General features: G+C 38.8%; 12 protein-coding genes and 1 non-coding gene across 13 annotated transcripts; 6 read left to right on the forward strand and 7 right to left on the reverse strand.

The window, feature by feature from the left end:
* Window positions 1-74: 74 nt before the first annotated feature.
* On the reverse strand, window positions 75-2,263 carry V1514DRAFT_324514 (acetyl-coenzyme A transporter 1-domain-containing protein). Its single transcript, XM_066926437.1, has 3 exons — window positions 1,427-2,263; window positions 546-1,370; window positions 75-482 (listed from the first exon to the last, which is right to left on the reverse strand). Exons 1-3 carry the CDS (start codon window positions 2,009-2,011, stop codon window positions 162-164), a joined length of 1,731 nt encoding a protein of 576 aa, XP_066785691.1. The 5' UTR covers window positions 2,012-2,263; the 3' UTR covers window positions 75-161.
* V1514DRAFT_288460 (uncharacterized protein) lies at window positions 2,264-3,352 on the forward strand (the record flags this gene model as incomplete). The annotated part of the gene is made up of 4 exons (XM_066925253.1): window positions 2,264-2,465; window positions 2,538-2,849; window positions 2,907-3,218; window positions 3,258-3,352. Coding segments are annotated over exons 1-4 (789 nt in total), but the record flags the coding sequence as incomplete, so codon positions are not given.
* A 52-nt stretch (window positions 3,353-3,404) lies between these two features.
* On the reverse strand, window positions 3,405-4,302 carry V1514DRAFT_324518 (uncharacterized protein). The gene is made up of 2 exons (XM_066926438.1): window positions 3,883-4,302; window positions 3,405-3,820 (listed from the first exon to the last, which is right to left on the reverse strand). The coding sequence occupies exons 1-2, from the start codon at window positions 4,025-4,027 to the stop codon at window positions 3,507-3,509; spliced, it is 459 nt and encodes a 152-aa protein (XP_066785693.1). The 5' UTR covers window positions 4,028-4,302; the 3' UTR covers window positions 3,405-3,506.
* V1514DRAFT_324519 (uncharacterized protein) lies at window positions 4,154-5,170 on the forward strand. Its single transcript, XM_066926439.1, has one exon. The coding sequence runs from the start codon at window positions 4,425-4,427 to the stop codon at window positions 5,061-5,063; it is 639 nt and encodes a 212-aa protein (XP_066785694.1). The 5' UTR covers window positions 4,154-4,424; the 3' UTR covers window positions 5,064-5,170.
* V1514DRAFT_324522 (uncharacterized protein) lies at window positions 5,171-6,420 on the forward strand. Its single transcript, XM_066926440.1, has 3 exons — window positions 5,171-5,892; window positions 5,968-6,096; window positions 6,179-6,420. The coding sequence occupies exons 1-3, from the start codon at window positions 5,431-5,433 to the stop codon at window positions 6,215-6,217; spliced, it is 630 nt and encodes a 209-aa protein (XP_066785695.1). The 5' UTR covers window positions 5,171-5,430; the 3' UTR covers window positions 6,218-6,420.
* Window positions 6,421-11,188, forward strand: V1514DRAFT_324525 (uncharacterized protein). Its single transcript, XM_066926441.1, has 8 exons — window positions 6,421-7,595; window positions 7,650-7,727; window positions 7,779-8,300; window positions 8,353-8,626; window positions 8,678-9,762; window positions 9,826-9,947; window positions 10,014-10,442; window positions 10,510-11,188. Exons 1-8 carry the CDS (start codon window positions 6,567-6,569, stop codon window positions 11,129-11,131), a joined length of 4,161 nt encoding a protein of 1,386 aa, XP_066785696.1. The 5' UTR covers window positions 6,421-6,566; the 3' UTR covers window positions 11,132-11,188.
* V1514DRAFT_349988 (P-loop containing nucleoside triphosphate hydrolase protein) lies at window positions 10,936-15,799 on the reverse strand. The gene is made up of 5 exons (XM_066929396.1): window positions 15,529-15,799; window positions 15,378-15,478; window positions 13,767-15,322; window positions 12,523-13,710; window positions 10,936-12,467 (listed from the first exon to the last, which is right to left on the reverse strand). Exons 1-5 carry the CDS (start codon window positions 15,726-15,728, stop codon window positions 11,337-11,339), a joined length of 4,176 nt encoding a protein of 1,391 aa, XP_066785697.1. The 5' UTR covers window positions 15,729-15,799; the 3' UTR covers window positions 10,936-11,336.
* Window positions 15,800-15,902: 103 nt separating this feature from the next.
* Window positions 15,903-17,172, forward strand: V1514DRAFT_324531 (Gar1-domain-containing protein). Its single transcript, XM_066926442.1, has 4 exons — window positions 15,903-16,062; window positions 16,171-16,221; window positions 16,281-16,527; window positions 16,577-17,172. The coding sequence occupies exons 1-4, from the start codon at window positions 16,023-16,025 to the stop codon at window positions 16,875-16,877; spliced, it is 639 nt and encodes a 212-aa protein (XP_066785698.1). The 5' UTR covers window positions 15,903-16,022; the 3' UTR covers window positions 16,878-17,172.
* A 292-nt stretch (window positions 17,173-17,464) lies between these two features.
* V1514DRAFT_t10 lies at window positions 17,465-17,566 on the reverse strand. The gene has a single exon. It is a non-coding gene; the product is annotated as a tRNA-Leu (tRNA).
* Window positions 17,567-18,587: 1,021 nt separating this feature from the next.
* V1514DRAFT_324533 (uncharacterized protein) lies at window positions 18,588-19,869 on the reverse strand. The gene is made up of 2 exons (XM_066926443.1): window positions 19,313-19,869; window positions 18,588-19,230 (listed from the first exon to the last, which is right to left on the reverse strand). The coding sequence occupies exons 1-2, from the start codon at window positions 19,598-19,600 to the stop codon at window positions 19,066-19,068; spliced, it is 453 nt and encodes a 150-aa protein (XP_066785699.1). The 5' UTR covers window positions 19,601-19,869; the 3' UTR covers window positions 18,588-19,065.
* Window positions 19,870-20,329: 460 nt separating this feature from the next.
* Window positions 20,330-20,852, reverse strand: V1514DRAFT_317672 (60S ribosomal protein eL37; the record flags this gene model as incomplete). The annotated part of the gene is made up of 4 exons (XM_066925851.1): window positions 20,330-20,469; window positions 20,519-20,595; window positions 20,649-20,703; window positions 20,846-20,852. 4 exons carry the CDS (start codon window positions 20,850-20,852, stop codon window positions 20,330-20,332), a joined length of 279 nt encoding a protein of 92 aa, XP_066785700.1.
* Window positions 20,853-21,255: 403 nt separating this feature from the next.
* Window positions 21,256-23,143, reverse strand: V1514DRAFT_288482 (SBF-like CPA transporter family-domain-containing protein). Its single transcript, XM_066925254.1, has 2 exons — window positions 22,318-23,143; window positions 21,256-22,256 (listed from the first exon to the last, which is right to left on the reverse strand). Exons 1-2 carry the CDS (start codon window positions 22,799-22,801, stop codon window positions 21,373-21,375), a joined length of 1,368 nt encoding a protein of 455 aa, XP_066785701.1. The 5' UTR covers window positions 22,802-23,143; the 3' UTR covers window positions 21,256-21,372.
* A 1,342-nt stretch (window positions 23,144-24,485) lies between these two features.
* Window positions 24,486-27,766, forward strand: V1514DRAFT_288485 (fungal-specific transcription factor domain-containing protein). The gene is made up of 3 exons (XM_066925255.1): window positions 24,486-25,395; window positions 25,453-25,784; window positions 25,838-27,766. The coding sequence occupies exons 1-3, from the start codon at window positions 24,591-24,593 to the stop codon at window positions 27,479-27,481; spliced, it is 2,781 nt and encodes a 926-aa protein (XP_066785702.1). The 5' UTR covers window positions 24,486-24,590; the 3' UTR covers window positions 27,482-27,766.
* The last annotated feature ends 197 nt before the right edge of the window (window positions 27,767-27,963 follow it).

The raw sequence follows: 27,963 nt of genomic DNA on the forward strand, positions 1-27,963 counted from the left end.
AGTTTAATTTGTCTTCGTTCGTGGGCCACGTGACACTTCAATATCGAGCAACTTTTACATTATACCAACTAATTAACTACTTCAAACTTATACTGTTTGTACTATTTTGTCTATCTACCTCTTAAAAATTATTGACATGATTTATAAATCATGGTCTCCATTTATCGTTCAACTCTCCATCTACTTAAATCCAGAGTTTGCAAGTACTCCACGTTCTTCCTGATCCATGAAAAAAACAAGACCCCACCAACGGTTACGCAAAGAATGTTTGCAATGTAATATCCGTCAACTTCAGTCACGCACGTTCCTCCAGCAACTTTGCAAGCTTGTTTCTCTGGTTCTCTCGCGCAGGAAAAACTGGGATGGGTTTCTATCGAATTCTCACTGCCGACCTGGCAGGACGCACGAGTGAAATAGTCAACAGCATACAACACAAGAACTCGAGGCCATTGCCCGCCCAAATTCGATATCGTGTTTAAGGTCTGTTATAATAACTGTTAGCTATCCTGTTTTACAATGAGAAAAAAAAATTTGTTTTATTATACCGTCATATAAGTCCCTCCAATTGCTGGGTCCGCAATTTGAGTGTGAAACGCATTTATTGACACGAACTGCACCGTGCTCATGAACGATCCCAACACATGCACAAGTATGACCAAAAGAAGATAAAACGATGTAACGCCATCCTTTGGAAACCAAATTACTGTTAATTGTGCTAACAAAGCAGATATCAACCTGCCCACAAACGCGTAAAGCCATGGTTTTAACGGTCGATTGCCCACTGACCATTTGGCAGCATAATAACCAAAAATAATCTCAAACGGGAAATCAATCAAAACCGTAAGTGCCAAGTCTTCCTTTGATAAGCCCTTTTCAAGTAATTTAAGATTCGTGACAGCGTCATTCGCTTGAAAGCCAATCTTGGCAACAAAATGAATACAAATAAACAATTGAACGTTAGAAAGCTTGACAATCTTCCACATGGATTTGTAAACATCACTGATTTTCTCTTTGCCGGCTTTGCCGATTTTGGTAGGCTCCTCTGTCTTGCCGAAAAACAAAGCAATCGTCATGAAGAGGTATGTCCAACCCCAAAACGTCAAATATGACTTCATCGATAACAAGCCATAATCAAGTGGTTCGGTTCTAAAATATCTGTTTGCAAATTCGGGAGAATTTAATGCTAAAAAAACCGTAAAGCTTAAAAAATATCCACTGTTAAGTCCAATTGTTTGCGCAGTAGATGCATATGATAAATTTGGGTGTGATAGTAATGTCAATGCCCAGCCGTCGACGGCAACGTCTTGAGTTGCGCATAGAAATACTAACGAGAAAAAAAGTAATGTAATAAGAGTGAGATTGTTTTCGGCCTATCGGGTTAAAATTTAGGATGTTATGTTGTGCATGTGAAGTGAAAGATACGTACATTTTGTAGTAATGATTCGACATTACCGCTTAGCCATAGCAATAGTAATGAGCTTACTGTCTGAATCGGAATGATCCAGCTCTTTCTGCGCCCAAGCCTGCGTGAGTATACCGCGTCCACAATTGGACTCCATAGTAACTTCATGCTGTAAGGATACGAGGCTAGAGAGAACAAACCAACTTGTCCATAACTAAGTTTTGACTTGAGTAAAAAAGGCACTGATCCCATTGCTAGGCCGACAGGGACACCTTGCAGCAGGTAAAGAAGGCACAGCAGGGCGAAATTTTTGAAATCATCTGGAGGCAGCTTCCATAATGAAGACGCTGCTGTCTCGTTACCGTTTAATCTTTTGGAATCATTTTCGTGATCTGAATCGTCGTTATAACGCAGCAATTGACCCGAATCCGTTCTCCGCCGCGGAGGTACTGAAAGGTGATGAACTCCGTCATAATTAGAAGCCCCGAGATCTTCAAGTTCTAGTTCGTCTGAATACCGGCTTCGATTGCTCATGTTGTCTAACTTTTTGCCAGTGATCTGACGAGACCGAGGTTTTGGTAACTCACTGTCAGTTTCGTTCGTGCTCATTAGTGAGAGGGTCCCGAATGCCTTATTTATCGAGAGAATGAACGGCACGGGAAGTGAGATGTAGCACGCTTTTAAATTCAGTCAATTGATTTCATCAAATAAGAAAAGACTAGTTTGACAAAAATCCAAACACGAAAAATGTGCAATACGTAGCAATCTTACTTCGCAGGCGAAGATCTACGGCGGTTAACGTGAAAACAAATAGAAATATTCGCATCTCACATTAGTTAGTAAAGATTACAATCTGCCAGGTGTCTTAAAGCTTAATTAATCAACGCGACTCACTCTGCTTAACTGCACCACATGCTACGCGAATATGCCAGTGATAACGTTATGTTATGGTAAGCAAATGTAAACATTGAAAAATCTTGATCTTTAAGGTGAATGTGCTGCATTGCTAACATGTCGTCGCTGGATAATTATAGAGCCGATATTGTTGCGCTAAGGTCTGAATGTAAGAAGTAGACAGCATTTTGGTTTTTTTTTTTTGGAAAGAAGATTGAACTGGGGAACTAACATGGCCCAGTGGCTTCACTATCACGACGGCGAGCACGTCTCACAGCTCAGCTGAACCACATAAAAACCGGAAAGACTGTTTTTAGCAGCTTGAGCTTGCATGATGGATATAGGGATACGCAATCAGATTCTCAGTTGGACCAAATTAGTAAAATAGGCGACGAACTGTTGGCCCACATGGCTGCAAAACACGACGCACAAACGCATGTTGAGATTGAACATTTATATCGATTAAGTGGCGTCACCGGTTTTCGCGTGCAAAGTGCTGTTCAAGATAATTTTGGAGATTTGTTTGGAGTGAGGATCGAATGCTTCGTACTTCGTAAGTTATTTGGCACTCACTACTTTTTGTTGGTTTCTTAACATTTGCAATCTTTAGAAAAATTTGTTTCTCCACACTACATAATTTTTTCACGAAATCGAAAATCAGGCGCGTATGAAGTGTACAAACACACTGTTCCGTTACATGTTCCTTTGCAGAAACTCGCAAAATTATATCTTGGCGCTGATTTGAAGCGATTCATCCGGCACGTCAGAAGGCACATTCTTCTGCATCTATACAAGGAGACTCATTTTGCAGTAATGTCACATGTCACGCATATTGAGACCGATCCTGCTTGCGAACTTGTGAAATTGGAGCTGGAATACTCAAAGGCTGGGGTCATACATGCGTACCTCCGCTGTGACGCGCGTGCAGTTACTAGCGCGATTGTGGTTAAACAAACAGAAGAATACCTAAGGTCTAATGAAAATTTGGACTTATTTAGAGATAGTTTAATCGAGACCTTGATGCTGGGGCCGATTGAAAGCCTGGAATCCCGCCTGGCAGGTATTGAATGATCAGCTTTTTTTTTTTTTTTTTCTTTTGGATTAGGCGTTAAGTGGGCGATATGGTATTGCTATAAAATTTTAAATCTATGCACATGGTTTGCTAGATAATATATACAAAATCGAACGTGAAGTTCCTAAACACTAGGCATTAGTTGTTCTTTGATTGCTCTTCGACATCCCACTGTTCTGACAGGAAAGAATTGATGGATTCTTCTACTTTAAGCACCTCCGGGTCTATATTTTTGGCACGGTCTAAATCCTTCTCGTGGCCACCCATGGCTTGTTTCATGTAATCGTTGAACTCCTTGGCACTGTGGACATCCAAAACCAACGCGACGCCGGTGACGCCGACGCCGAAAAATGAAGTCGACAGGAGCGTGCCAATCGTGACGGCTTTAACCGCATCATTGTACTTGTTGAACTGTGGTGGCTTGTGGTTGTGTTCAAACAGACTTGGCACGTCTATAATGATTGTTAGACGTTAAAAAATGATAATGAAAATTCGGAATAAACTCGTTCATTACATCTTCTTGATAAAACTGATCTTTTGGCAATCATGGCTGACAGATATGCGAACGTCGTTGCCAACAGTAAATTTTTATACAACGTTTTTCTCTCACGTGTAATACCAGATGTCTTTTCTGGTGCTTGAGAACCCGTGACACTCATTTTTTAATGATGTGGATGTTGTGCACTGCCAGGCGTGAATTCGTTTCTCCGCGAGATTTATTACAACTTGTCGACCGGCTTGACAAAATTTAATCCAGTCAATACCGGAGTTCTATTGTTTTTCGATATATACTATGTTGGTTCTATTGTTGTAAAAGGCTTTGTGGTGCCATTGTATCATCATGATCAATCAATATAAAATAAATTTCTATTAATTGAAATTATTAGAGCCGCGCGCAGCGCTTTCATCCAAGTCGCAACTACGAACAAAGTAAACAGCAACCTGATGACACATTTATCAATAGCTACTTGACTCCGTACAAGCTGCTCTCAAATATCGAGTGCAACACAAACAAGTCCAGTCTATGAGCTGTTAGAATCCGAGCAAACATTTAAAATGAACGCAGACAACCGGAGGAACCTTGCAACACCAGATTCCATATCTTCCAGGGACGACGAGGACATAAGCGAAGAGATTGCAGAGCTTGAAACTGATACGCATAGTTCTATCTATTCAACACCTCCTTCTGAGCCAGAATTATTGCCAGGCTCTTCATCACCAACACTAGGCGCAGATGAATTTTTTTCCCCAGATATTGAAAGACTCAGGCGAGACCACACAAGGCAAGGATATCTGGATGGAATAACACGAGGCAAGCCAGAATCAGTGCAGAAAGCATTTGACGACGGTTACCCACTCGGCGCCGCGCTGGGCATACAGGTTGGCAAAATCATTGGAACATTGCAAGGTCTGAAAGGATTGCCACTCAAGTCCGACAAATTAAAATCAAAAATAAACGAAATAGAGAGGGTCATTCGAAGCGAGTTACTCGACGTGCAGCTTATATTTGGCGACAAATATTGGGCGGTAGATTCTGAATCTGGCGATGTTGTTCCACTGTGGTTGTCAAGGAACATTTCCTCGTCGGTCGACCCAGGCAGCTTAGAGATCGACGCTTCAAACCATCCACTACTTCGCAAATGGTTATCTTCAGTGGATTTATTAACCACCGAAGCCAAAGAGCAGCAAAAATGATTTAGTCAAAATAGCATCACGACTTTTTAGAATAATAGCAAGAAAGTGCGAACTATGTATGATATATCTACATTTTTAAATTTGACGAGCTGCAAGAGCCACAAAAGACCGTAGGTATCTGAAACACAGAATGAAAATAGCCAATTTTCTCCATGCTCGTAGGCACCTAAACCAAAACCTGCCCTGTAATGATGGCGTTGACAATTGCATACACACTTGAAAAAATAGAACCTGCATTTACAAACAAGTAAAAGAGTAAGTTACTCACAACAAGATGCGGTTTGAAGCCATGTTCTGGCGGTGATTTTTGGGTCAGGTTAAATATTGTACGATCCCAACGCTTTCTTTTGCAAAACAACATGGGACGATGAGCATCGAATTAGCAAACATCCCAACACTCACTCAGCTCTACAAGCGAGGAATCGTTCAAAATAGTTCTGTTCCTCTTTTTGCGCCCTCGAAATTAATCAACGACAGAGTATCGATTTACAGAGGCGACATCACCAAAATCAAAACCGATGCCATTGTCAACGCTGCAAACAACGCACTGAGGAACGGGTCTGGCGTGAACGGTGCGATTCACGATGCGGCCGGTCCTCAACTTGCATATGAATGTGAAAAGCTCGATGGATGCGCTACTGGGGATGCAAAGTTAACCGAGGCTTACAGCCTTCCATCCAAGTTCATAATACATACTGTAGGCCCAATATTTCACAACCACTCTCCGGAAAAGTCACAGTCTCTTTTGGCTAGCTGCTATTCAAGGTCATTACAGGTTGCAAAAGACAACGATCTAAGATCTGTTGCATTTTCGTCAATAAGCACTGGGGTGGGTATAATTTACCATAAAGCTATGTGAAGCAATGGCAAAAAAAAAAAAAAAAAAAGGCCTGACGATTATTAGATCTTTGGATATCCATTTCATGAAGCAGCAGCTACTGCTTTATTGACCACTCGCAAGTTCTTTGAAGAGAACCCTGAAAATAAAATCGATCGGGTGGTATTTGTTCTATTTTCAGCCTCTGACGAACAGGTGTGTTGTTTAATGCCTTTTTTTTTTTTTTTTGGCTTGAATTATCCCTGGCACTTACAGATTTAAACTGATCTTCATAAAGACGTACAAGCACTTGATCACTCAATACTTTCCCAATTGATAATTCACGTTCAAGCATAGCATCAAGATGGGGCTTAAGCTTACGGCTATGATGCCAAATCGCATAAACAGCAACGGAAATCTCTATCCACGATTTTCTTAATTCTGTGGGAGTTTAATATTGTCTATTAGCCATGTTCTTAAAATAAAAAAGTCTTTTACAAGACTAACTTATGAAAAGTAGAAGATCCAAGTCTAGTTTACTGTTGTTCTTACATAATACACGCGACCAATGCGCGAACGTGAGACGCGACTGCATTTTAAATAATACTCCTGCTCCTACCTCTTTGTGGAGAGCTCTTTGATAATTCGCATCAAGCATTTCAACTGAAAATGAGGAACCGATTATAATGTCGAATATAAATTCAGACAAAAAGAGCAAGAGTTATGAAAATTCAAGCTTACCGTCGCCGGTGTCATTGAAGCGTTTAAAAGACAGATTTACCACTCCATCAAAACGAGTCATTCGTTCGCCTCTCACGATAATCAATAATAATAATAATACCGCGTTGTTTGATTCCGATGCATTTGATTATCACAGGCGAGCAGCAAGTATCGGCAATAATGATAGTACGACAAAGCTTTCCTTACTTCGCGACAACAACAACAACAATGTTGAAGAACATATAACTTGGAAGGTCTCGCCTCATCCGTCATCAGAGGGTGATGTTCAAGATAACGGTCAGCACCTAGATCACGATACTTCCCCATTGGCAAAGATAATCACGTCCAGCGGCTTGGCAACCGAATTATCATCTGCATCGGTTGATCCAGCTATCGAACTCTTGGAGAAATATTTTGAGAAAGACGAAATCACGACAAATTCAGTGGGCAATTTGAATGAAATACGATCTGAGGTTGTAGTGAATGTTACAAGGGCAGCAACTTGCGAACCAGAATGGCCACGACTTACACGCAAGCGCCCATTACTATCACAACAAAATATTGCATTTAGCAAATCAGAAAGTACAGAGAGTGATCGAAAGGGCAGGACTGAATCGGTATTAGCAGAGTCAAGTGGCTTGAAAATACATAATCATCAATACAATTCAGAAAGCGATGAGTTTTTATTTGACGATGACGATCTTGACCTGCAGTTGCTGGAAGAAACTGAAAACCACTTACTTCAGAAAGAACCGTCCGGCATAAAACAAGTGGTACCAAATGAGATTCATGTTGCAAAAGCAATCACGCCTAACTTGCAGAATTTGCAGACCGAAAACAAAACAAAAGATGCTGTGGCAAACGATGAAGATCTTTTTAATGATGATGATGACGATTTTGCTGTTGACGAGGAAGATATCAATGCTATAATATCTGACCTTGAAAAGAAATCGCAGCAAAATTTGGTATCTGATCAAGAGCTAATTCGTTCTGGTGTAAGCAATCAACTTTTCATATTTTTACTCAATATTATTTGCTGATTTATATAGGACAATGATCAAAGGAACAGTGATTGTAAACGGCTGATAGTTAAAGAGATACACTGCGTCGATGGTCAAGATGTAAAGGTAAAGCGCCTACGATTTCTATTATGTGGTTTAACCTGCTGACATTATAAGTGGATTATTGCCAATGAAGAAAACCATGACAACAGTAGAGCTGTAACAACGACACCAACGAAGGTGGCCTTGAAAGGAGAATGGTGCAATACTACAGTTGACGTTAATGATATTCTTCACATTATTGGCAACTACATAACTATATCAAAGGGTATTTATGAACTAGACAACACGCATGGTCTCGTGGTTGTTAATCCCGATCAGTTAATTACTACAACCACAATATCGCGTTATTTTTTTTGTCCTCGAAGTGCGTTTTTAGAAAGCAGGGTCAAGGAATCGTTTGATCTTAATAAAAGCATGTTATATGGCAGGATAATTCATGAATTATTTCAACGTGCAATGCTACAAAATAATTTTGTTTCAAATTTTTTGGATAACATCGTCAATTCGCTGCTTCCGTCGTATATTGAAGAGTTGTTTTTTCTAAATATTCCATTAGGCATTGCCAAGGCTTACATTATTGAGCGTTATCCAATAATTCAAAAATGGGCCAAAAGTTTTACTCGTCTTAAAACAAATGTTAGTATCAGTTTAAAAATTGACGTTTTGATTTCAGGAGCTAATGAACCAGAATTCTCAGATCCAGCAAAATGATAGCAGGTATAAGAATTCTCAAGATCAGTCTCACGATTTGGTATCGATAAACAAAGTACTCGATTGTGAAGAAAACATTTGGTCACCAAAATATGGAATTAAAGGAAATGTTGATATGACAGTACTTGCTGATTTTAATAAAAGACAAGGTTGCATTGTTCCGTTTGAAATAAAGACTGGTCGTCAAACTGGATCGTTAGTTCATCATGCACAGACAATAATTTATACTCTTATTTTGACAGAGCATTATGGTAAGTGGTCCAGGCAAATTGCAAATTACACCCAGCTGCTAATAGTTACAGATATTGAAGTAATTTATGGAATACTATTTTATCTTGAACATGGAACAACATTAAGTATCAATTCTACTGTTAACGAGATTCGCGGGCTTTTGATTGCCCGTAACGAAATAGCAAAGAGCTCGAATGCTCACAAAATAACCGCACCAATGTTGAAATCTTTAAGGAACTGTAAACAATGTAACTCTGCAAATTCATGTCTAATATATCACAAGGTTGCAGAGAACGGGACATCAAAATCGAGCGGATTAGAATCTTGGTTCGACGCAAGAACCGCGCACATTAAACAGCAACATCGAGAGTTTTTTTTACACTGGGATAAGCTTTTGCAATCAGAAGAACGTTGCATCACTGGATTTCGTCAAGAAATTTGGTTACTTAATGGCGAAGATCGAGAAATGAAAGGCCGATGTGTTGCAAATTTGAAAGTTAATTATTTTTATGAAATATCGTCAGTTAATAATGACCAACGATTTGAATACTCATTCACGCGTGCGAATAGTGTGCAACTAAACTTAAATGATAGTCAGATCAGTATCGGCGATCCTATTATCGTGTCTGAAATGAATGGGCGAATTGCATGTGCTTCTGGATATGTGATATATATTGGCCAGAAAGCGCTTACGGTGTCTGTCAATCGCCAATTTCACGATTCAAATGCCACAGAAAACGCAAAAGACGTTATTTATAGGCTGGATAAGGATGAGTTTACGATTGGGATGAAAACCGTACGTGGAAATTTGGTTGACATGCTCTCGGCAGATTCTAGCTCCCGAAGAAGAGACCTCATTATTGATCTGGCGTTGCCGGAATTTTCAAACCCGGTAAAGATAACTGACCTGGATCGGACCTTAAATTCAGACCAAGTCACCGCTGTCACGAAGGTTCTTAGTGCAAGTGACTATGCTCTTATTATGGGAATGCCGGGCACGGGAAAGACAACAACCACAGTACAGATCATGAAAGTTCTTTTAGAACAAGGCAAAAGTATTCTTCTCGCGTCTTATACTCATACTGCAGTAGACAATATATTATTAAAGCTTAAAAAAAGCTGCAATAGTATCTTAAGGCTTGGTTCAATTAACAAGGCATGCACTCCCAAAAAAAAAATAAATTGGAATTTGAATAACTTCTGGAGCTAATTATTATAGATTCATCCTGAAATCAGACAGTTTGCCTTGAAAAAAGACAGTCTTCCTAATGACTTTACAAAGCTTCATGACATGTATTTTGAAACAAAAGTTGTAGCGACCACTGCACTAGGAATAAACAGGTAAAAAAGAAGAAAAAAAAATAACCATTTAAAATATTTATTTTTAATGATGCTGATGATTTGCAGTGTTTTACTTCGCAAAAGACATTTTGACTATTGTATTATAGATGAAGCATCCCAAATTACATTGCCAGTGTGCCTCGGACCTCTTCGGTTTGCGTCAAAGTTTGTCTTGGTAGGAGATCATAACCAGTTGTCACCGCTTGTCAAAAGCAAAGAGGCAAAGTCAAACGGACTTGAAGTATCTTTGTTTAGGCTTCTATCAGAATCACATGCAAGCGCGGTGGTAGTATTAAAGCATCAATACCGCATGTGCAAAGAGATCATGTGTCTTTCCAATGAACTTATTTATGAAAACAGATTGCAATGTGGCTCTGCAGAGATTGCGAACCGGACGCTTTCAGTGCCAAACAAGCATGAAGGATTGAAACAGCTACATAGCTCTACAGGTCCCTGTGTTCAGCCATGTTGGGTGACAGATTTGCTAGATGATAGGTAAGCGGTAAATTTGCGAACGTATAACATAGCTGGGTTAATTATTTTTTTTTTTAAAAAAATTTAGAATTAAAGTATCATTTGTTGACACGGATGAAATTCCTGGACGTGAATCCATCGCCGGCGGTCGTTTACAGAACATTGTTGAAGCACAGTTAATCACGACGCTTACCGGAACTCTTGTGGATTGCGGCGTGCCAGAGAAAGATATCGGCGTGATATCGATATATCGTGGTCAACTCAGCCTGCTTTCAACCACGCTTGGCCGATGGCCCAAAATTGAATTGCAAACCGTGGATAAATTTCAAGGCAGGGATAAGGAATGCGTGATTGTTTCGCTCGTGCGATCGAACGATGATCGTGACGTTGGTGACCTTTTAACAGATTGGAGGCGGCTGAACGTGTCTCTAACCAGGGCTCGAAGCAAGCTTATCATTTTTGGCTCCAGAACAACGTTGCGGCAAGTCAAAATGCTTGAAAAATTTTTCCAAATAGTAGAGACTAAAGGCTGGGTTTACAAGGCCGCACCGAACGCTCACGTAATTCATTCGGCGGTTGGTTCGTTAACAAGTGGCCATCGGAATAAGGAGAATGAAGTTTCTAAAAATAACCGGCGAGTGAGTGTTGTTCGCAAAGGCACGGCATTGCAAAAGCAACCGGTTCTGCGGGATATTGCAAACGCGTTATGATTAAGTAAATTAAAAAAAAAATTAAATTAAAAGAATGAAAGAATTAAGAAATGAAAACAGTATTGTCCGTATTCCCTAGTTGTTTTGCGATTCCATAAAATCCGAACAAGATGCAAAAAGTAAAATTTTCCATCGATTGTAGTATAACCTTGATAAACAATGTATTTCACTACAATATAATACAAACTTTTACAGTATTCTGATATTATGTTTCCTCTTCTTCGTCTTGTTCTTCTTCTCCGGCAGAGTAATCATCAGACTCGCTCGCGCTGTCATGCAATGCCTCATCATTAACTGTTTCTGACCTGGACGAATCCTGCGCTTGCGAACCTTGTTTGAGTTGCTCGACTTTTTTAAGCGTCATTTCGTACACGAACGCACCCAAATGCTCAACGCCATCCATTTGCACAACCTTGGTATCATCAATTTCTTCAATCGACCGTGATGACGGGAACATTTCTCCGATCGACAATTCTAATCGATCTCCAAACGTGGTCGATTTTCCTATTCGAGACAAAAATGGATCAATCTCTGGACTTGCTTCTAACAAGCTTCGCCGTCCCAAGACATACAACCCAAGCTTCGCTCGCGACAACGCAACTGTCATCTTTTTGCTGTCAATCAGAAAATCCAAGTTATTTGTTCGTACTAATGACAAAATCACGTAATCATTTACTCGACTTTGATAGTTATCCACGGTCTCAACCACTCCAGGGAGCCCGAATATCGGATTTTTTTCACATCGATCTCTGAGCACGTTTTGAATAAGAGACTTCTGACCAGAGTATAAAGTCAAAATTGAGATCCTTTCAGCCGGGTACCCCAGCAATCTCATATACATATAAATTGCCGTTGCAAACTCAGCTTCGCCAAGGTTCTGAACTACTCCAGCAACAGGCTCCGTCTCGCCCTCGCCATTGAAATCCTCAACATTGATGAACTGCAACGTATGATTGAAGCCCGCATTGGCAAACTTGTACTCATCGCCGTTCGATACGAATTCCAAACTACTGATTCCCAAGTTCTGCCAGTCGTATGCATCAACTATTTCTGATCGTGATATTCCTTGAGCGTCTAAAATAATTTTGGGCACGCCTAAGCGCAATAACCTATTAAACAAGCTTTGTCGCACGTTTCCAAAATTATGTGCTATCGCATCCGAAGTAACCGGGACATTTTGATGACGATCTCCAATTAAGATCAAACGCTCAATAGGATTACCATTTTCAGTTGATTGAAGCGTAAGCGGAATAAAGCTTTCGATTTCAGTTAGCTGTGCCGCCTCGTCTACTATCACTGTTTCGTATCTGAATCCTAACCGAGCAAACTCTTCTCGCTAAATATTGTTAGACCAAAATCAATCGCCACATTCATTTTTATTAAAAACATACTTTTAAAGGAGCATCAGAAGCTTTTAAAAACACCACCTTTGCCACTTTAGACAAAACATAATTAGCCTTATCTTTGCTCTTTTTGAGAAGTTCAAAAGGCCTGATAGTTTCAATATCCGAAAATATTCTTTCAACATGCCGAAAACATCCTGCCACTATCTCGCTTGCCTTCTCCAATGTATGACTTTCAGAATTTATAAGAGGCTGAGGAGCGTCCTCAAAAAAAGTATGAAAAGGAAATGCTTCATTCAATGACACAACATCATGATATTCAACCTCCTTAAATCTGTCAAGCAAAGGAGATATCCAGTTCCGGTAAAAATAACCAGCAGCTTCACATGTTTCACCATGAGGTCCTGGAATGGCTAAAGACTCAGCTAGCTGACTAACATCGCTTAACCTTTCGAGCCTACGTTGCTCAATAGTAGAAATAGATGAATCAAGCGAGCCACTGTCTCTGCCTATTCTCAAAAGGTTTAATTCATCCAAATCGAGAGCTCCAAGCTTTTCAATAATACTATCAAGAGCTTCATCACTGCGAGCAGTAACCAAAATTTTCTGATCAGGCCAGTTATGATGAATGACACTAATGGCTTGGGCAGCAACACTCGTTTTCCCAGTGCCAGAAGATCCCGAAATTAATGTTAATCCCGGTTGGATTCCGGAATAAATAGCCTCAACCTGTTGTGAAGTGAATCGAATAGAATTCGTTCTTGGTGAATCCTCGGGGTATGGTCCACGATTATGGACGGCAGGAAAAGTCACTTGCACAATTTTTTCCTCTAGCGGTTCTAAATTCTTCTGATGACTCTTCTTATTTCGTCCCCTGGCCGGGCTAGGTTTTGCCGGTACCTTTCGAACCACGTGTTCTACTACGTACGGAGATTTTGCACCAACGCCATCACCCTGCTCTGATACTACCTTCTCATCTGGAAAACTTTCCACCAAATGACCCCAATTAACAAACGTATCGTTTAGATTCACTTTTCCAAGACGATTTGAAAGATTTTTATAAGATACAGAGTTTGGATCTCCATAGCCAAGGAAAACATCGACTAACCAATCTGGAAGTGAAAACTCGCTCAGCAAAAGATCTTTAATAAGATCTAATGTCTTCGGATAATTGAAATCACTTTCATTTTTTCTCAAAATAAAATTCACATTCTTCAAGACAGAATCGCCATTATTCTAAATTTTTTTTTTAGTTAGTGGTGGGTTCAATATAGCATTGACTGGAAACTTACTAGAAATGTTGTGGGATCTATGTTAACGTGCAATTTCCAGCGACGGGTTGACCGATTAAATACCCTCTTTCTTGCTACCTCGTTTCCATTCTTTACTTCTCTAAATTGATTATCATGCCTATAGAGAGCCACAACTTCGGCTGCACGTAAATGCTTTATACCAACTTGTTCCAATTTCACAGATGATTTTAAGTCCGGAACAATCAACGAGATTAAATATATTGAATCTCCAGGTTGAATTTGCTCCCATTCTTTACGAACAGAGAAACTCACTTTATCTATATCAAGATAGATCTCTGCACGTACAAACGACGGATGCGTTTCGCCAACTCGAACCGGACCAACTTCTAAAACAGATGGCCGAAAAACCTTCAAAGCGTGTCTGCTAAACCTATTTACTTTTAAGCCACTAGTACTTGCTTGTGGCTTTAAAAGCCTCAAAGTTTGCTCTAAAGTAGATTCAAGCTCCAAAGTGTAAATGTGCTTATAAATGTCAAACGCCCTAATTAAGAAATCTTTAATCGAAAGAAACTGTAAACCAAACTCAGAATTTGATTTTACTGCATTTGTATCGAAACCTGGCCGATAGCTTGATGCCAGTATTGAGCGTTCAGTGGGTAAAACTTCAAAACCAGATGCTCGCGACTCTAAACTTTGCCGTTTCGCATATTTAAAAACAAGAAGTTCAACCAACAATTCCCTGACAATGGATATACCTGACACGTTGTCAGTTGTTGAAATTCCGACAAGTTCACACAATTTGGTTAATTCTTGATCAGTTAAAGATTGTAAATTTTCTACCAAATCTGTCCTTTTGCATACTGATCCATAATTGGCCAAAGCAAGAACAAGCAGTTTTTCTTTGAAATGATCCAACGCAATTTTTTGAAACTTCAGTACTTCTTTTGATTTTAAAATAGCCAGCTCATCATTGCTGATAAAAGTTCCACTAAAGTCATCCACTGGAAAGTAAATAAATTCATCCAAAAAATCCAGTGATTTTACCAGTGACTTGTTTTTTGAATTTGTGAAAAGCGGGGAAAGTCTAAGAATGACAGAAGTATTAAAATCCTTCAGCAAGGTATTTGCAAATCGTCGAGTAGGCAACTGCGAAACAATAGTAACCAACAGATATAAAAACTCATTGGCATAATACAAAAGATCATCATCTTCGACGTTGCTGTTATGTGAAAGTTGTAGAAAATCAACCAGGATAGAGGGAAACCATCCACGTTCCAGCCTTAATTTGGTCTTTATAACCTCATCGGCTGCATCATATCGCTTATTTATTGATTTCCACAGTTTCCGCAGATTAGGATTTTTAGTGAATATAGTTTCCTTGGTTAATGAAGAATTTAACGAATTCCAGATTACAATCGAAACCAGTGGCGCCACTTCTCGCCGCACAAGTAAGGAATCAAGCGATTGAAATGCAAGCTTTATAAAAGTGATCAAATGAGCACGAAGTTTAAGCGTGATTGAAGTCGAAGCAGCCAATGTTAATACTCTTTTGAAAAGCGATGCAAACGAAGATTCATTGCTTGCAAAAGCATCATCTAAACCTAGTTAGCTTTCAAAAAAAAAATTATGAACGACTAGTGTGGAATATACCCCAAGATATGTCACGTATACTATGATTCGCAATAAATATTAATACAATTGATAATGTATGGTTGTCTTTAGCCTCATCATTCCAATTAGGCACTAAATATCTGCTCGTTTATTAACACCAATTTTATCATAACTAGTGACCGTTACGTACTTTTCAAAATAGTGCAAATTTTTTAAAATTAAAATGCTCTTAATGTCAAATCCTGTATTTTCGAGCGATTTATACACGTCCGTGACAACCTGACTCTCAAATTTTGGTGGAGCAGCTGAATTCCAATGTGAGCTTGCGATCGTACTGAACCTCGATTCGATAACTTCTGTCTTTGAAAGCAAGTACAAAAAGTCCGTCATCTCATAAATTATACCAAATTAATCATTTAGTAAAATTAACAGGTTCCAAATTTAACAAGAATTGATCGAATTGATCCGTCGACGAAGTTTAATCATCAAGCTACTTCCTCAATTTTACGGGCTAGGGTTTCTGGCAGGTCAAACCGGTTGAACGAAAAATTAATTTCACGCTCATCTGCTTCCTTTGAAACAATAAAGATTGTTTAAAATTCAACGGCATCAATAAATTTTACTGATCCGTGCTTTTTGAACGCCTCAGATAGTTTTTTTAATACTTTTTAATATCTTTATAAAATGAGCAGAGGACGAGGAGGGCCAAGGGGTGGTTTTAGAGGTGAGTGCCATGTGAGAAAGTGCACTATACAAATGTTTCATGAAAAATTTGTGTTTCAACATCCACGATTTGAAGTTATTGCTAGAGCTCATAACTAATGTCAAATAGGCGGCCGAACAGGTCCACCTATTTCTACTGGGCCGCCCGATACGGTGCTAGGTATGTGAACATTCAGCCAATATGATGATATCGTTGTTGCTAACATTGCACTTTAACAGAAATGGGAGCATTCTTACATGCCACTGAGGGAGAGATTGTTTGCAAATCTATAAACATTAAAATCCCATATTTTAATGCGCCCATATACTTGGAAAACAAATCCCAAATCGGAAAGGTTGATGAAATTTTGGGTCCTATTAATGAAGTATTTTTCACTATTAAGCCTCAAGAAGGTATTGTCGCATCATCATTCAAGCCTGGTGACAAATTTTATATTGGACCCGATAAGCTCCTGCCCATAGAAAGGTATTTTATGCGAACTTATTAACAAAGCATGACTCTAAGTTTTATATAGGTTTTTACCGAAACCAAAGGCACCTCCTGGATCGAAACCACCCAAAGCCAGAGGAGGCAGAGGAGGTGTTCGTGGCGGCCGTGGTGGCGCACGAGGAGGCAGAGGAGGCCCGTCTAGAGGAGCCCCCCGAGGTGGTTCCCGAGGTGGGTTTGGAGGCGGATTTGGTGGCGGCAGCCGAGGCGGATCGCGCGGTGGATTTGGAGGTGGTAGCCGAGGTGGACCTCGTGGTGGGTTTGGAGGCGCCCGTGGTGGTTCTCGTGGTGGATTCAATAGTCGCGGACGTGGTGGATTCAGCCGTTAGAAATTTATGCTGCATTGTTACATGAGGTTGAGTCTTGAAGATATCATAGTGTTATCATGACCTGCTAGTCCATTGAAGTATTTGTATTATTACCACTTGTTTAATGAAAAGTTTGGTGTTAAAAAAATTTTGTTACGATACTATGAATGGAATTGCGAAGTCCGCGACCAGCAGAATATATGTTGCGAGTCTTTTGTTGTTATTGCCGTTTTGTTTGTTAAGCAAGTGAAAGAATATCATGATCTTTACGTACACGTATAATATATAAATGTAATAAATATAAACACCAAGCGCCTATCGTTCAACACACATTTTTCTTAGTTAGCAGCTAATATTCGAGGGCTTAGTTTTCCTTTTTTAAGATAAAAAAAACAGTTTTTATAATGGCAAATTTTCTGGTTTCAAGAACGAGAGATACAATAGACCACAGAAACATATACAACAAGCCAAACTGGAACTGTTGCATGCTTGCTTATAGTTAATAAATGATATTAATAATAATAACATCAACTTATACTGCTTTAAATTTAACTGTAAACAGATCTAGTTTTCAGATTAAACTTGGAACACAGTTTGAAAAAAAAATTTGAGAGCGGTGAGGTTCGAACTCACGCCTCTTGCGAGACCAGCATATCAAATTTCTAGATGAAACCTGAAGCGGGCGCCTTAGACCACTCGGCCACACTCCCCTTTAAGATACAAACTTTTTAATTTTTAAAAATACTTATAGTGTAAAAACATTGCAAAAATTTCCTCTTTTCACGTAACGGTGATATCTGCAGTCCAAGACCTACATCGATCCCGACGTCGCTACCCGTTTAGAGGGGAGGAGGCACAAGATGCTCTCTTATTCCGCGAGTTTTTTGCCCGTGCATTCATCAGTGCTTGCCAGTTATAGTTTTCAATGTTATTTTTTTTACTGTTTATATCGTGATTTACTGATTTGACGTTCTTTATTGTTGTTGAATCTTCTGTTTTTTTTGTGTTTTTTGTATGATTTTCCAAGCATTCATGTGGGCATGTCCTATTTTCTTATATCGATATTATGAATAGATAATACACGTCAGGGGCACCTAGTGTCCTAGTTAAGATAAAAAATCTGCCACCGGTTGGTTCCGGAGGATGTTCGGGATGGATTTTGTTTTAATTGCTTACTGGAATTTGTACTGAAAAGGTACCATCTGTTTGTTTGAAGAAGTTTTGCATGTTGTTGTTTCTACAGTATATTGTAACGTATATAGACCTGACGTTGGCGTATGTGCCTACATCGAGCCTTAGGCTCCGTCAATAAAAATTAATCAATCAATCAAGCAATTGGGGTTTTTTGGACCAAGTTTTATTAAATAAATAATAATATTAATAATATTAATAAAAATAAAAAAAATAAATTATTTTTTTACATGTTTTCTATTTTCTATTTGCTTTAAATCGTTGAGTGCAATCGATGGTTTTCTACAAAATCTATTAAAATGATCCAAAATTAAAAGCATATTAAAAAAGTCAACTAAATAACATTAATTGAATTAAATTCGAGAGCTATAGAATTAATAATAATTTTAATAATATTTTTTAAAAATTGGTTCATCATTAATCTAATATACATTCTACAGAAAAATTTTGGAAGAGACGTTGCGATGCGCACTGTATGAGCTGTACGCAGTGGAAGAAAACCAGTATAACGTAATAATTAATTGTGAATTTAATTAAATCGTACAGTTGACTAATTGTATTAATCTTTAGTTCACTACATATCTTGCCCTAGGCACTAGAATTAAAAATTTTTTAAAATTCTAGTATGTGTTTTCACATGCATACCAAATTTCAAGCATTTTACCCATTAAACGCTTACAGATTACATTCCTATAGATATGCGTTGAAGTGATTTTGCTTATCATTAAACATATATTATACAAACATTATTAATGACGGCGATATTGACGGTAACAAGTGAAAGGAAATATAAACGACAATCAACCATATACACTTGTAATATTCAGAAGCAAATAAAAAATATCATTTACCTTTAAAACTCCTATTGGAATTAGCTCGATAAAATTAATTTTTCCATGAGCTGTCATGGACTTGCTGATTCTTTTTTGATAGCTGGCTAATATTTGAAAAATATAAAGGTTTCTTTCGATGACTTTGAATCAAATGTACAGCCACAAAGAGATGAGGCAAGTTGTGTCTACCGAGACAACATTTCTAGTCGTTCAATCAATTTATTTTGCCAATCGATAGCAAATGCTGGTGATATCAATGCCAATACAGCTTCTGGGACTTCGTAAGTTGAGCCAACAATGTCCTTGTGCTGATCTCTCAAGACATGATCTTCATATGAAATTTTCTCAACCTTTGTTAAAAATAAAGTAGTCAAATTAGATTAAAGCAAAAACAAAAAAATGTTTTATCAACCAACAAAAAAAAACACTCACAGTCCATCCGCGTGATGATACTGATATGCGAACTTCAGTGTTTTCTTTGGTTCGCACGTCAACGGCAGTACTGAATGAGGCGTCCGCTGGCACTGGTGAAGCGCGTAATAACATTGAAGAATATTCGGACAAAAGAGATTTTATCTCGTTTGCTAATGAATTTGGTAATGAATCCTGTAAGGTAAAATGGCTAGCCTTCGCCATAGGTGAGGAAGGACTAACAGGAAAATGTGAAATATTATGGTCTTGATCATATAAAGATTCATCCGATCCCTGTGAAGACGACATCTAAACCTCTTGATTTTGCTGAATGCCACACAGTAACAGAGTGGTCGAAGTCAGCAAATTCCGATTACCGTATATTAGTTAGCACATATAAAGGCTACGGTACGATCCATGCAAAAGGCCTCTCAGCTTTAATTCTTGTAATAACTGCAGTTATAATAACTTTATAAATTATGGAATCGGTCAAATAGACAAAGTATTTCTGAAATGTATATCACTTTGGCAGTATTCTGTACATCCTCAACACTGCCAAGTATAATACATCTCACTTTCTAGAATAGTCGAACGACCATTTATTTCCCTGTAAAAGCGCGTATAAGTATATTATAATTACGACTACAGTACAGCATGGATTACGATAGTAATGGTGGAACCGTGCTGCAAATATAGTACAAGGTATAATTTGAAAACCTTAGGCTCCATTTTATTCATATAAGTATTGAAAAGCATTCCACTCGTATTGATTTTCCGCTTTTTTGGTAAAATATGTCGAGTAATGGATTTTTATCAAAAAATTGCTACACTCTAATAGAGCAAATAACGGCACACCAATATATTTTTTAAAACTGTTGATGTAAATGGAACTGGATTGATTGCCCAGACAAACTATATGAAATGATATTTTGTAATATGCACATTAAGTATAGTCTAATACATGGCCCTTATTGCTCTGTTTTAAACACCAACTCATCCCAATTTTGTTATTACACTATTCGTCACATGGAAGCATATTTACTCTGACTCGGTCTTCTTGCTGGAAGTGGCGACACCAGTGCGGAAACCATTCTTGAATCTGCGGTCGACATGCTTGAGGTATCTCTCACGACCGGTACCGGTAGTCTTTCTTCTCTTTGCCTTCTCAGCCCAGTTGTCTAAGTCATGTCAGTGATTGCTCGACCAATTTCGTTTTGTAATACGTACACTTGCGGGTCTTGGCAGCAGGGTATCCGCAGCCAGCACAGGTCTTCTTTTGGATGTGATAAGCACGACGTCCGCATCTATGCCTTAATTAACAACTGTAAGCCCCATTAAAAATATTTATCAACCTTACCGTCGGCACAAAGTGTGAGATTTGTTGTGGCGCTTGCCGAAACTGGATGTTCCCTCTGCATTCAATTAGTCTTTCTTTGCCTCACATTACTTTCTGCATTAAAAAACCTGTCGCCAGACGATTCACATAAAATGTTGAATTAAACAAAACGACCAAGTTTGCAGAGCAAATTCGTCAATAAAAATCTATTTACTTACTAGTCATTATGTATTGCCGAAAACGAGATTGTCGATTTTAGATCCTGAAAATCGTACCCTTGGTGTTTCTGACGATATTGGGAGAGACGCGGGACACGATTGTGTTGTGCCTGTACGCTACCCTGAAAGCTCTCTATTCTTCTTTGCCCTAAATCAAAAAAGCAGTCACATTTTTTTTTTTGCGAAAATTATTGGCGCCACGTTGTTATTGCATTTATGTAATTGTAAGCTCTGAGCTTATTTTGCAACATAGCCCCCCCCCTGAAAAGCTGATGTTTAATGTTTTTATCATTCCCCCGCATTCGTTCACTTTAACATTTCATCTCCTACGTCATTATATATCGACGGTAAAATTTGGTCGTTAATGGATTTTTAGTGGTCATGAGTTAATATACTCAAAGAAAATTAAATCAACTTTGTCTAAAACTAATTTTATTATGCAAATTTCGTACACATAAAAATAACAAACCATGGCGCCGTATATACCTTCATTTAAAAGCGTTAACAAAACAATTGACTAGCTGCGATTAACCACCTATAAGATTCTTTTCCAAATCAGTATTGAAACCGTTAATCTTCTCCACTTCTGTACCGTCAGACACAATTGCTACCACAGGTTCGTCCGACCGTTCAGACAATTGCGTATCAAAATAAGAATTAGATTCAGATGTGTGATTCTTTTCCTCATTTGGTTTGATTACGTCGGCTTCGTCGTTGGCATTGGCAGCTTCGATTTCATCTCGAACCCATCTTTTAAAAAATCCAACCGAGATCTGCGAAAAGCAAAGCTGCTCCATCTGATATAACAATATTGGAATTTGTAACATTTGCTTAACTTGTTCGTCCATATTCTTATGACTGTTGTACAGAGCATTGATTAACGGTACTCCTAAAGCCGGCGTTTTAGCTGGGACAACGAAACACAGTGCGATAGTATCCCGCTTGTTAAACCGAAAAAAGCCAACAATGCTCTCCAAGTACTTGTTTTTAAAGTGGAGCTTGTGCGATCCACGAGCAATAAGTAAAGTCGTACCCATAAAGAGCCAATAGCAGCCAATATTTAACATCAATACTAACGCCGTGCTTTGAGGACTAGTGACTTTAAATGCACCTGTATAAAAACATGACGAAAATGATGACCAGATGATTAATACTAAGCAGGCCGACGAAATCTTATTAATTTTTAATTTTTCTGCAACAAATTTAACTTTTGAAGTAAACAAAAATCGCAGGAATTGTCCAACAAATAGAGGAATAAACACCGTGAATCCAAGTTGTTTGAAGACCGATCTATACAGAGTATTGTAACCGCCTCCGGAGGACCCACCCGGTGCTAATTCGCCCCATTTTTCACTGGCTGACATATACATGCTGATTAAAGCGGGAGATAACGCTGGAGCCAATAGATTACCTATTATAAAAAAAAATTAGTAATCACGCCTATGGTAATGATTTTCAATAATATATCATACCTATAGTAACCTCAATAAGAGTTGCATGATGATTTCCGTTCGCATTCCGAGTAAATACAATGTTGGACCCAATAGTCGTGGGCGTGCAACCAAGTAAAATAAGCCCTCCAAGAATTGACAAGTTTAAATGCGAATCGTTTGCTGCCAGAGCAGCTGATGCAAATCCAAAAAAAATTGAACTCGCATAAAGATATGACAATATCTGTGCCACAAGGTGTACTCTGTATAAGGCAATCGCCTTCAATAGAATAGCCGAGTCCATAGTAAGGCCCGATATGAAAAAAATAATGGCGGGGCAAACATAGATAATTGAATATTGTGCAGCTATCCAGCCTCCTTTCCGCCCTAGATTAGGCACTAAATATGCAATAAGAATCGATATACCTAAACATTCCAAAAACCATTGGTCAAGTATAAATAAGTAGATCTTCTTTAAAGTTATGGATTTGATGTAAGATTTTGTCGGCTCTATCCAGTTCTTCATAATGTACAAAAATAATGACTTTCTAAAACGGCTTTAACCAAAAAAAAAAAAAAATCCGGCCACGTTTGTAAAAAAAAGTTTCTTTAATGACAGTTTAACAAAAAAGGCTTCGTTAATAATGATGGTCGACTTGTGGCGATGTCGAGATTTGAAAAAAAAAAATAAGAACCTATTTTCTTTTCAAGCTCATGCTCAAATAAGTATCAAAAAGACAAGTATTTAAATACACAATGTTGTTTATATAAATTAAGTGGCAAAGCAATTGTATAGGCTCATTGAAATCATTAGTATAATGAATATACCAGAGGTTGGTTTCCTCTTGCCGCTCCTGTCCGAAGCCGCTCCTGAACTTAAAATACAACCGATAATGGGTTTACCCTAATTTTGCTATCAGCTCTCATTCATACTACGCATATGTATCATAATATAAGTTGAATAGCTGGTAGTTATAGTTTATTAAAAATTATTACATGTCAAAATTATCAGCACGATTGAGAGTTCCAAGGACGAAGGTCAGTGCAACTCCACTATTCGATAAGTACTGTGTCCCATGCATGTGGTTCGGAACACCTGCACGAGCTCCTATTGCAATGTTCGGAATTGGATAGCCAATAGAGTTTGTGTTATTTGCAATGTGCTTGAGGCTCAAAAGACTTATACGGATAACATACATCGATCTAAGAACCTGTTGAAATTAAATACACAGTAAATAGACGTTTACTCCTTAGGGTTTGATCATGAAACAAACGTAGATAGGTGTATCCAGATTGTTATCAATAATCTAAATTAGTTTTTGCACGGGATTCACTCGACCATCATTCAATTAAATGCCACTGACAGCAATCAAGGCCTCCCCAAAAAAATGCTACATATTACTATACATAATATTGCGCAACGCCTCTCTGGGGGATCTAAAGTCTTGCTTGACCCGTGTGTTTTGTTCGGACTCAAAAGCTAGAGATTGACCTTGACGCTAGTTGCAATATGAGCGTAGTATTCGACGCCCAAAATTGTGAAAATGTCTATATATAATAGACTATAGCTCTTTCAAGTACTCACTCTGAGAGGTGCTTTAAAAAAAGAAGACGGTTTAGTTGTATCAAAAATGTTGAACAAAAAGTTGGAATTCAACCGTTTCATTTAAATTAAAGCTAAAAATAATAATCACGCGTAAATCACGCGTTAGTTTTACGTAAGCTTTTCACTGAAACTTTGCACTGCCAGTGCACTGCGCATTTCGCGTTATTTTGTCAGAATCACGTACATCTTCGATTACAAATTTTTAGCTTATATTATATAGTTATCGTTAAGCAGCAAGCGTTTCATCTTTTTGATTCATTCATTGTACAAGCTCTTGGCAGCAGCTAATCCATCCATGCATGCAATAAAATCTCCAAACACGGTCGCTTGCATATGTTTAATGGCCTCTGTAAACGACCGACCGCTTGTTAGAATGAGCAACCATAGCATTACCACGACAGCACTTGATGAATTGAACCAGCAAAAGCGAATGCCATCCATCGTGTGCTTCGTGCTTCAAAATAAGATTCAAAGAAAAAAGCGTAAAATATTTAAGATTTAATTGGCGTAAATGCACAAATTTGCTTTATATAATGCCGAAAGTGTAGCAAACACGTCACGGGCGTGCAGCTTGACTCGTCTCTTCGGCTTGTGTCAGTCGTCGACTGACAAAATACGGTCGGAGTCAAAAGTCGACCTTTTCAGCCATAGTAAAGTTGTTTCTCACAACACCTCAGTTCGACCACTTGCGTTGCTTGCTATATTCAAAATGCAACTAGCAACTCAGCAACTATCTCCTGCAGAAGCTCCTCCACCGCCAGTCTCAACCAGCGCCTCATCTACGCCAGGAACAACTTCTGTTGTGATTGATAATCAATCAAGATCGCCGTCCACATTATCATCTGCATCAATAACCGTGCCTTTACAATCAGGAAAAAATTCCAATGCTTCTTCTGTTTTAATATCTCAAGCACCTTTGGAATCGCCAGCTCTTGCTTCGTCTAATGAACCTAGCGTTTCTTCTAGTGGGCCTTTGCCGACTCCCCCAGTATCTTCTGGAAATGGAACTTTGAGCAGGCCGTTTTATACTAGGAATAGACGAGAGCGACCTTGTGATAGTTGTCGAAAGCGCAAGACCAGATGTATTCGAACCGATGGATCATCTGTTTGCACTATTTGCATTTCTCATGATGAAGTCTGCACTTTTATTCTCGAGCCACCAACGAGAAGACGAAATCTCAATAATCATACAAATACCACTTTAGGGAATGGACCAGTTTCGTCCAACGGCGGTTTTGCTAAAATCCCTACTTCCGCTTCTCCATCCCTTGCGAGATCTAATTCGTTTCCCCAACCTTCCTTAAAGGTCGAAAACGATGCAATGTCTCAGTTGCACTCGCATCATCAGATACTTTCACATCAGCAACTTATTGATCATCAAATTATAGACTCTTCCATCCCCTTTGTTCAGCATAATAGCTTAGAAGATCGATCGGGCAGTGCCCATCCCAGTGCGAAACGAGCAAGATTAAATGAACCAGCTGGATCTGATTCAGAACAGAATTTTGATGATCGTAAGAGATCATTGATCCCATAGTTTTTTTTTAAATTAGTAGCTAACAAGTAATCAGGTTCGGACATTATGGATCCAAGTTCTAATGCAGCTTCTCTTGGCATGAATGATCATTCCTATTCTGAATTGGTTGGACCAAACCTCCTTGATCACGAGTACAAGTTTGTGCATCGTTTATCAATTGCGGCTGGTGATAGTTTGTCATTATCAAAAAATAACTACCTTCGCCCAGTTTCCAATGATGCTATCTTTTTAATGACAATTGATCGTGAGCTGGAAGATGACCATAAGTTGGTTGACGAAATAGAGACAATAGTACGTCCTTATGGTCCGCAGCTCGTAAGTCTGTACTTTAAAATTGTCCATCCTTCATATCCAATAATTCATAAGGTATATATTATTTTTACGCGTTATTTTTTAATGCTTACTGACTATTTTAATAGACATATTTTTTATCACAGTACAAAATTTCGCCTAAACAAATATCACCTCCACTACTGGCTGCTGTATATTCACTAGCTCTAAACTGGTGGGCATATGATCATGAACTATCTCATTCAAAAGCACCCCCAGATTCTTCAAGGTTAGAAACAATTGCTTATACCGCCATTCAACTTCATTTGCATAGAGCTCGACTGGCTACCGTACAGGCTGGCTTGTTATTGCTGCAACGGAAACCGGATACTACTTCTGGAGGTTTTGGATCGGGCAAAACGCAGGTGTCCGCCTTTACGGCGCAATTAGTCGGAGTCGGTCAAGCTTTAGGACTTCATTTAGATTGTTCAAATTGGCAGATTCCATCTTGGGAGATTCCCCTTAGAAGAAGAGTGGCTTGGGCACTTTACGTCCAAGATCGTTGGGTTTCCCTATGTCATGGTCGTCCATGTTTTATTGATGAGAAGAATTGGCTTGTCACGTCATTAACTATTTCAGATTTTTGCATTGAGCTTTCTTCCGCGTCGGGCGTTGATCATGGAGCTGAATTATTGATTGAAATGTCTCGTCTTACAAGTATTTTGTCAGATATTTTACATACTTTTTTCTTTGCCGAGTACACCAAGTATAAGCATGAAATTCGCGATGTTGTCTTTGAATTAGCAAAGCCTCTTCAGTTGAAACTCAGGCAATGGCATGCGGGATTATCCGACTGCTTGTACATGAAACCTACAAATGTTGTCAGTAAGCGGTTGTGCACTACTGGATATCTTCATCTTGCGTATTATACTGTCGAAATAACGCTTCATAAGGCTATTTTGAGGGCATTAGAAGGTTGCTCTGATCCTGTAACAACGCATCAGTTCAGAACGGCTGCCAACGATAGAGCACGTGCTGCCGTGACGTTTGTGCAATCTTTATCAGCCGAGTACATTGAAGCATTTTGGCTACACTCTTCGCGTGATTGCTTGATTGAAATTGGCCAGTTTATTGCATTGCTTGAAGCCACGTCATCCACCGATGAGGAGAGTAAGATATATGACGACTATCGTGAAGGGTACTCGTGGCATCTCCGTGTACATTCACGAGCTGCCTGGATGTTTGAATATGCTCTATTACGTTTGGAGACTATAATCTGGCCAACGTTTGCCGGCGTGCCTGCTGCTCACTCTGGCTTGGAAGGCGGACTTCACTACAATCATCCTCAGCAACATCATGTATTGTCAAAGACTCAACATAATCAAAATCAGTCGACGCCGAACATTGATGTTCACGGATTCAATTCACCCGTGTATAACAGCCATAGTCAGGGTGGCATTCCGTCTCAACATGCTCCGCAGCCCCTTTCAAATTCACATGGCCATGCAATCATTCACCCCGATCATGTGGTTCAGCAGAATGTTGGCGTTGGTGGAGAGTTTTGGTCAAGCCCGGTGAGTAACGATGAGCATGGCACGAATGGGAATGGACTAAACAACGTTTCTCTCGGTGGTAATAACGACCGCAACATTCTTTATGATGACGTGACGTCGATCGGTAATGGTTCGATGGCTAACATGAACGGGATGCTTTATGATCATGGATATCCTCCCGTTGGTAACATGAACAACATGAACAGCATTAATAACACCAATAACATTAATAATGTTTAGATTAATGAATATTTTGGAAATTGTGTAAATTATGTTTTCTTTTTTTTTTTTTTTTTTTGATATCATCATTTCTACTATTAATAACATGTACATTTTTGGAGTTGGCATTTTTATATTGGAAAAAATGGAGTCTAGACATTATATTTATTATTTTTATTTTCCTTCTCTTATTCGAGCATTTGTTAGAGTATTTAAATTGGCCCACCTGGCTTTTTTTTTGGTTTTTGGTTTTTTTTTGCTTAAAGCATTTCATACAATTAATAAATCAATGTTAGAATCTAGTAAGTAAGATTTTTTTTCTACCGTTTTTCCATTGTCGTGAATAAAAAAATTTAAAGGATTTTTTTTGGGTGCCAAAACTGAAAAATTACTTTCACTTGCTGCCAGGTTGCATCAGAGAACTATGTACAAACAACCTGCTTATTATATTCTAAAACCACAATCTTCTGCTCCACCAGACGTACTACTTCAAAAAATAAAAA

The sequence above is a fragment of the Lipomyces japonicus genome (assembly GCF_038497905.1).
Source record: "Lipomyces japonicus strain CBS 7319 unplaced genomic scaffold V1514scaffold_3, whole genome shotgun sequence".
NCBI classification, from domain to species: domain Eukaryota; kingdom Fungi; phylum Ascomycota; class Lipomycetes; order Lipomycetales; family Lipomycetaceae; genus Lipomyces; species Lipomyces japonicus.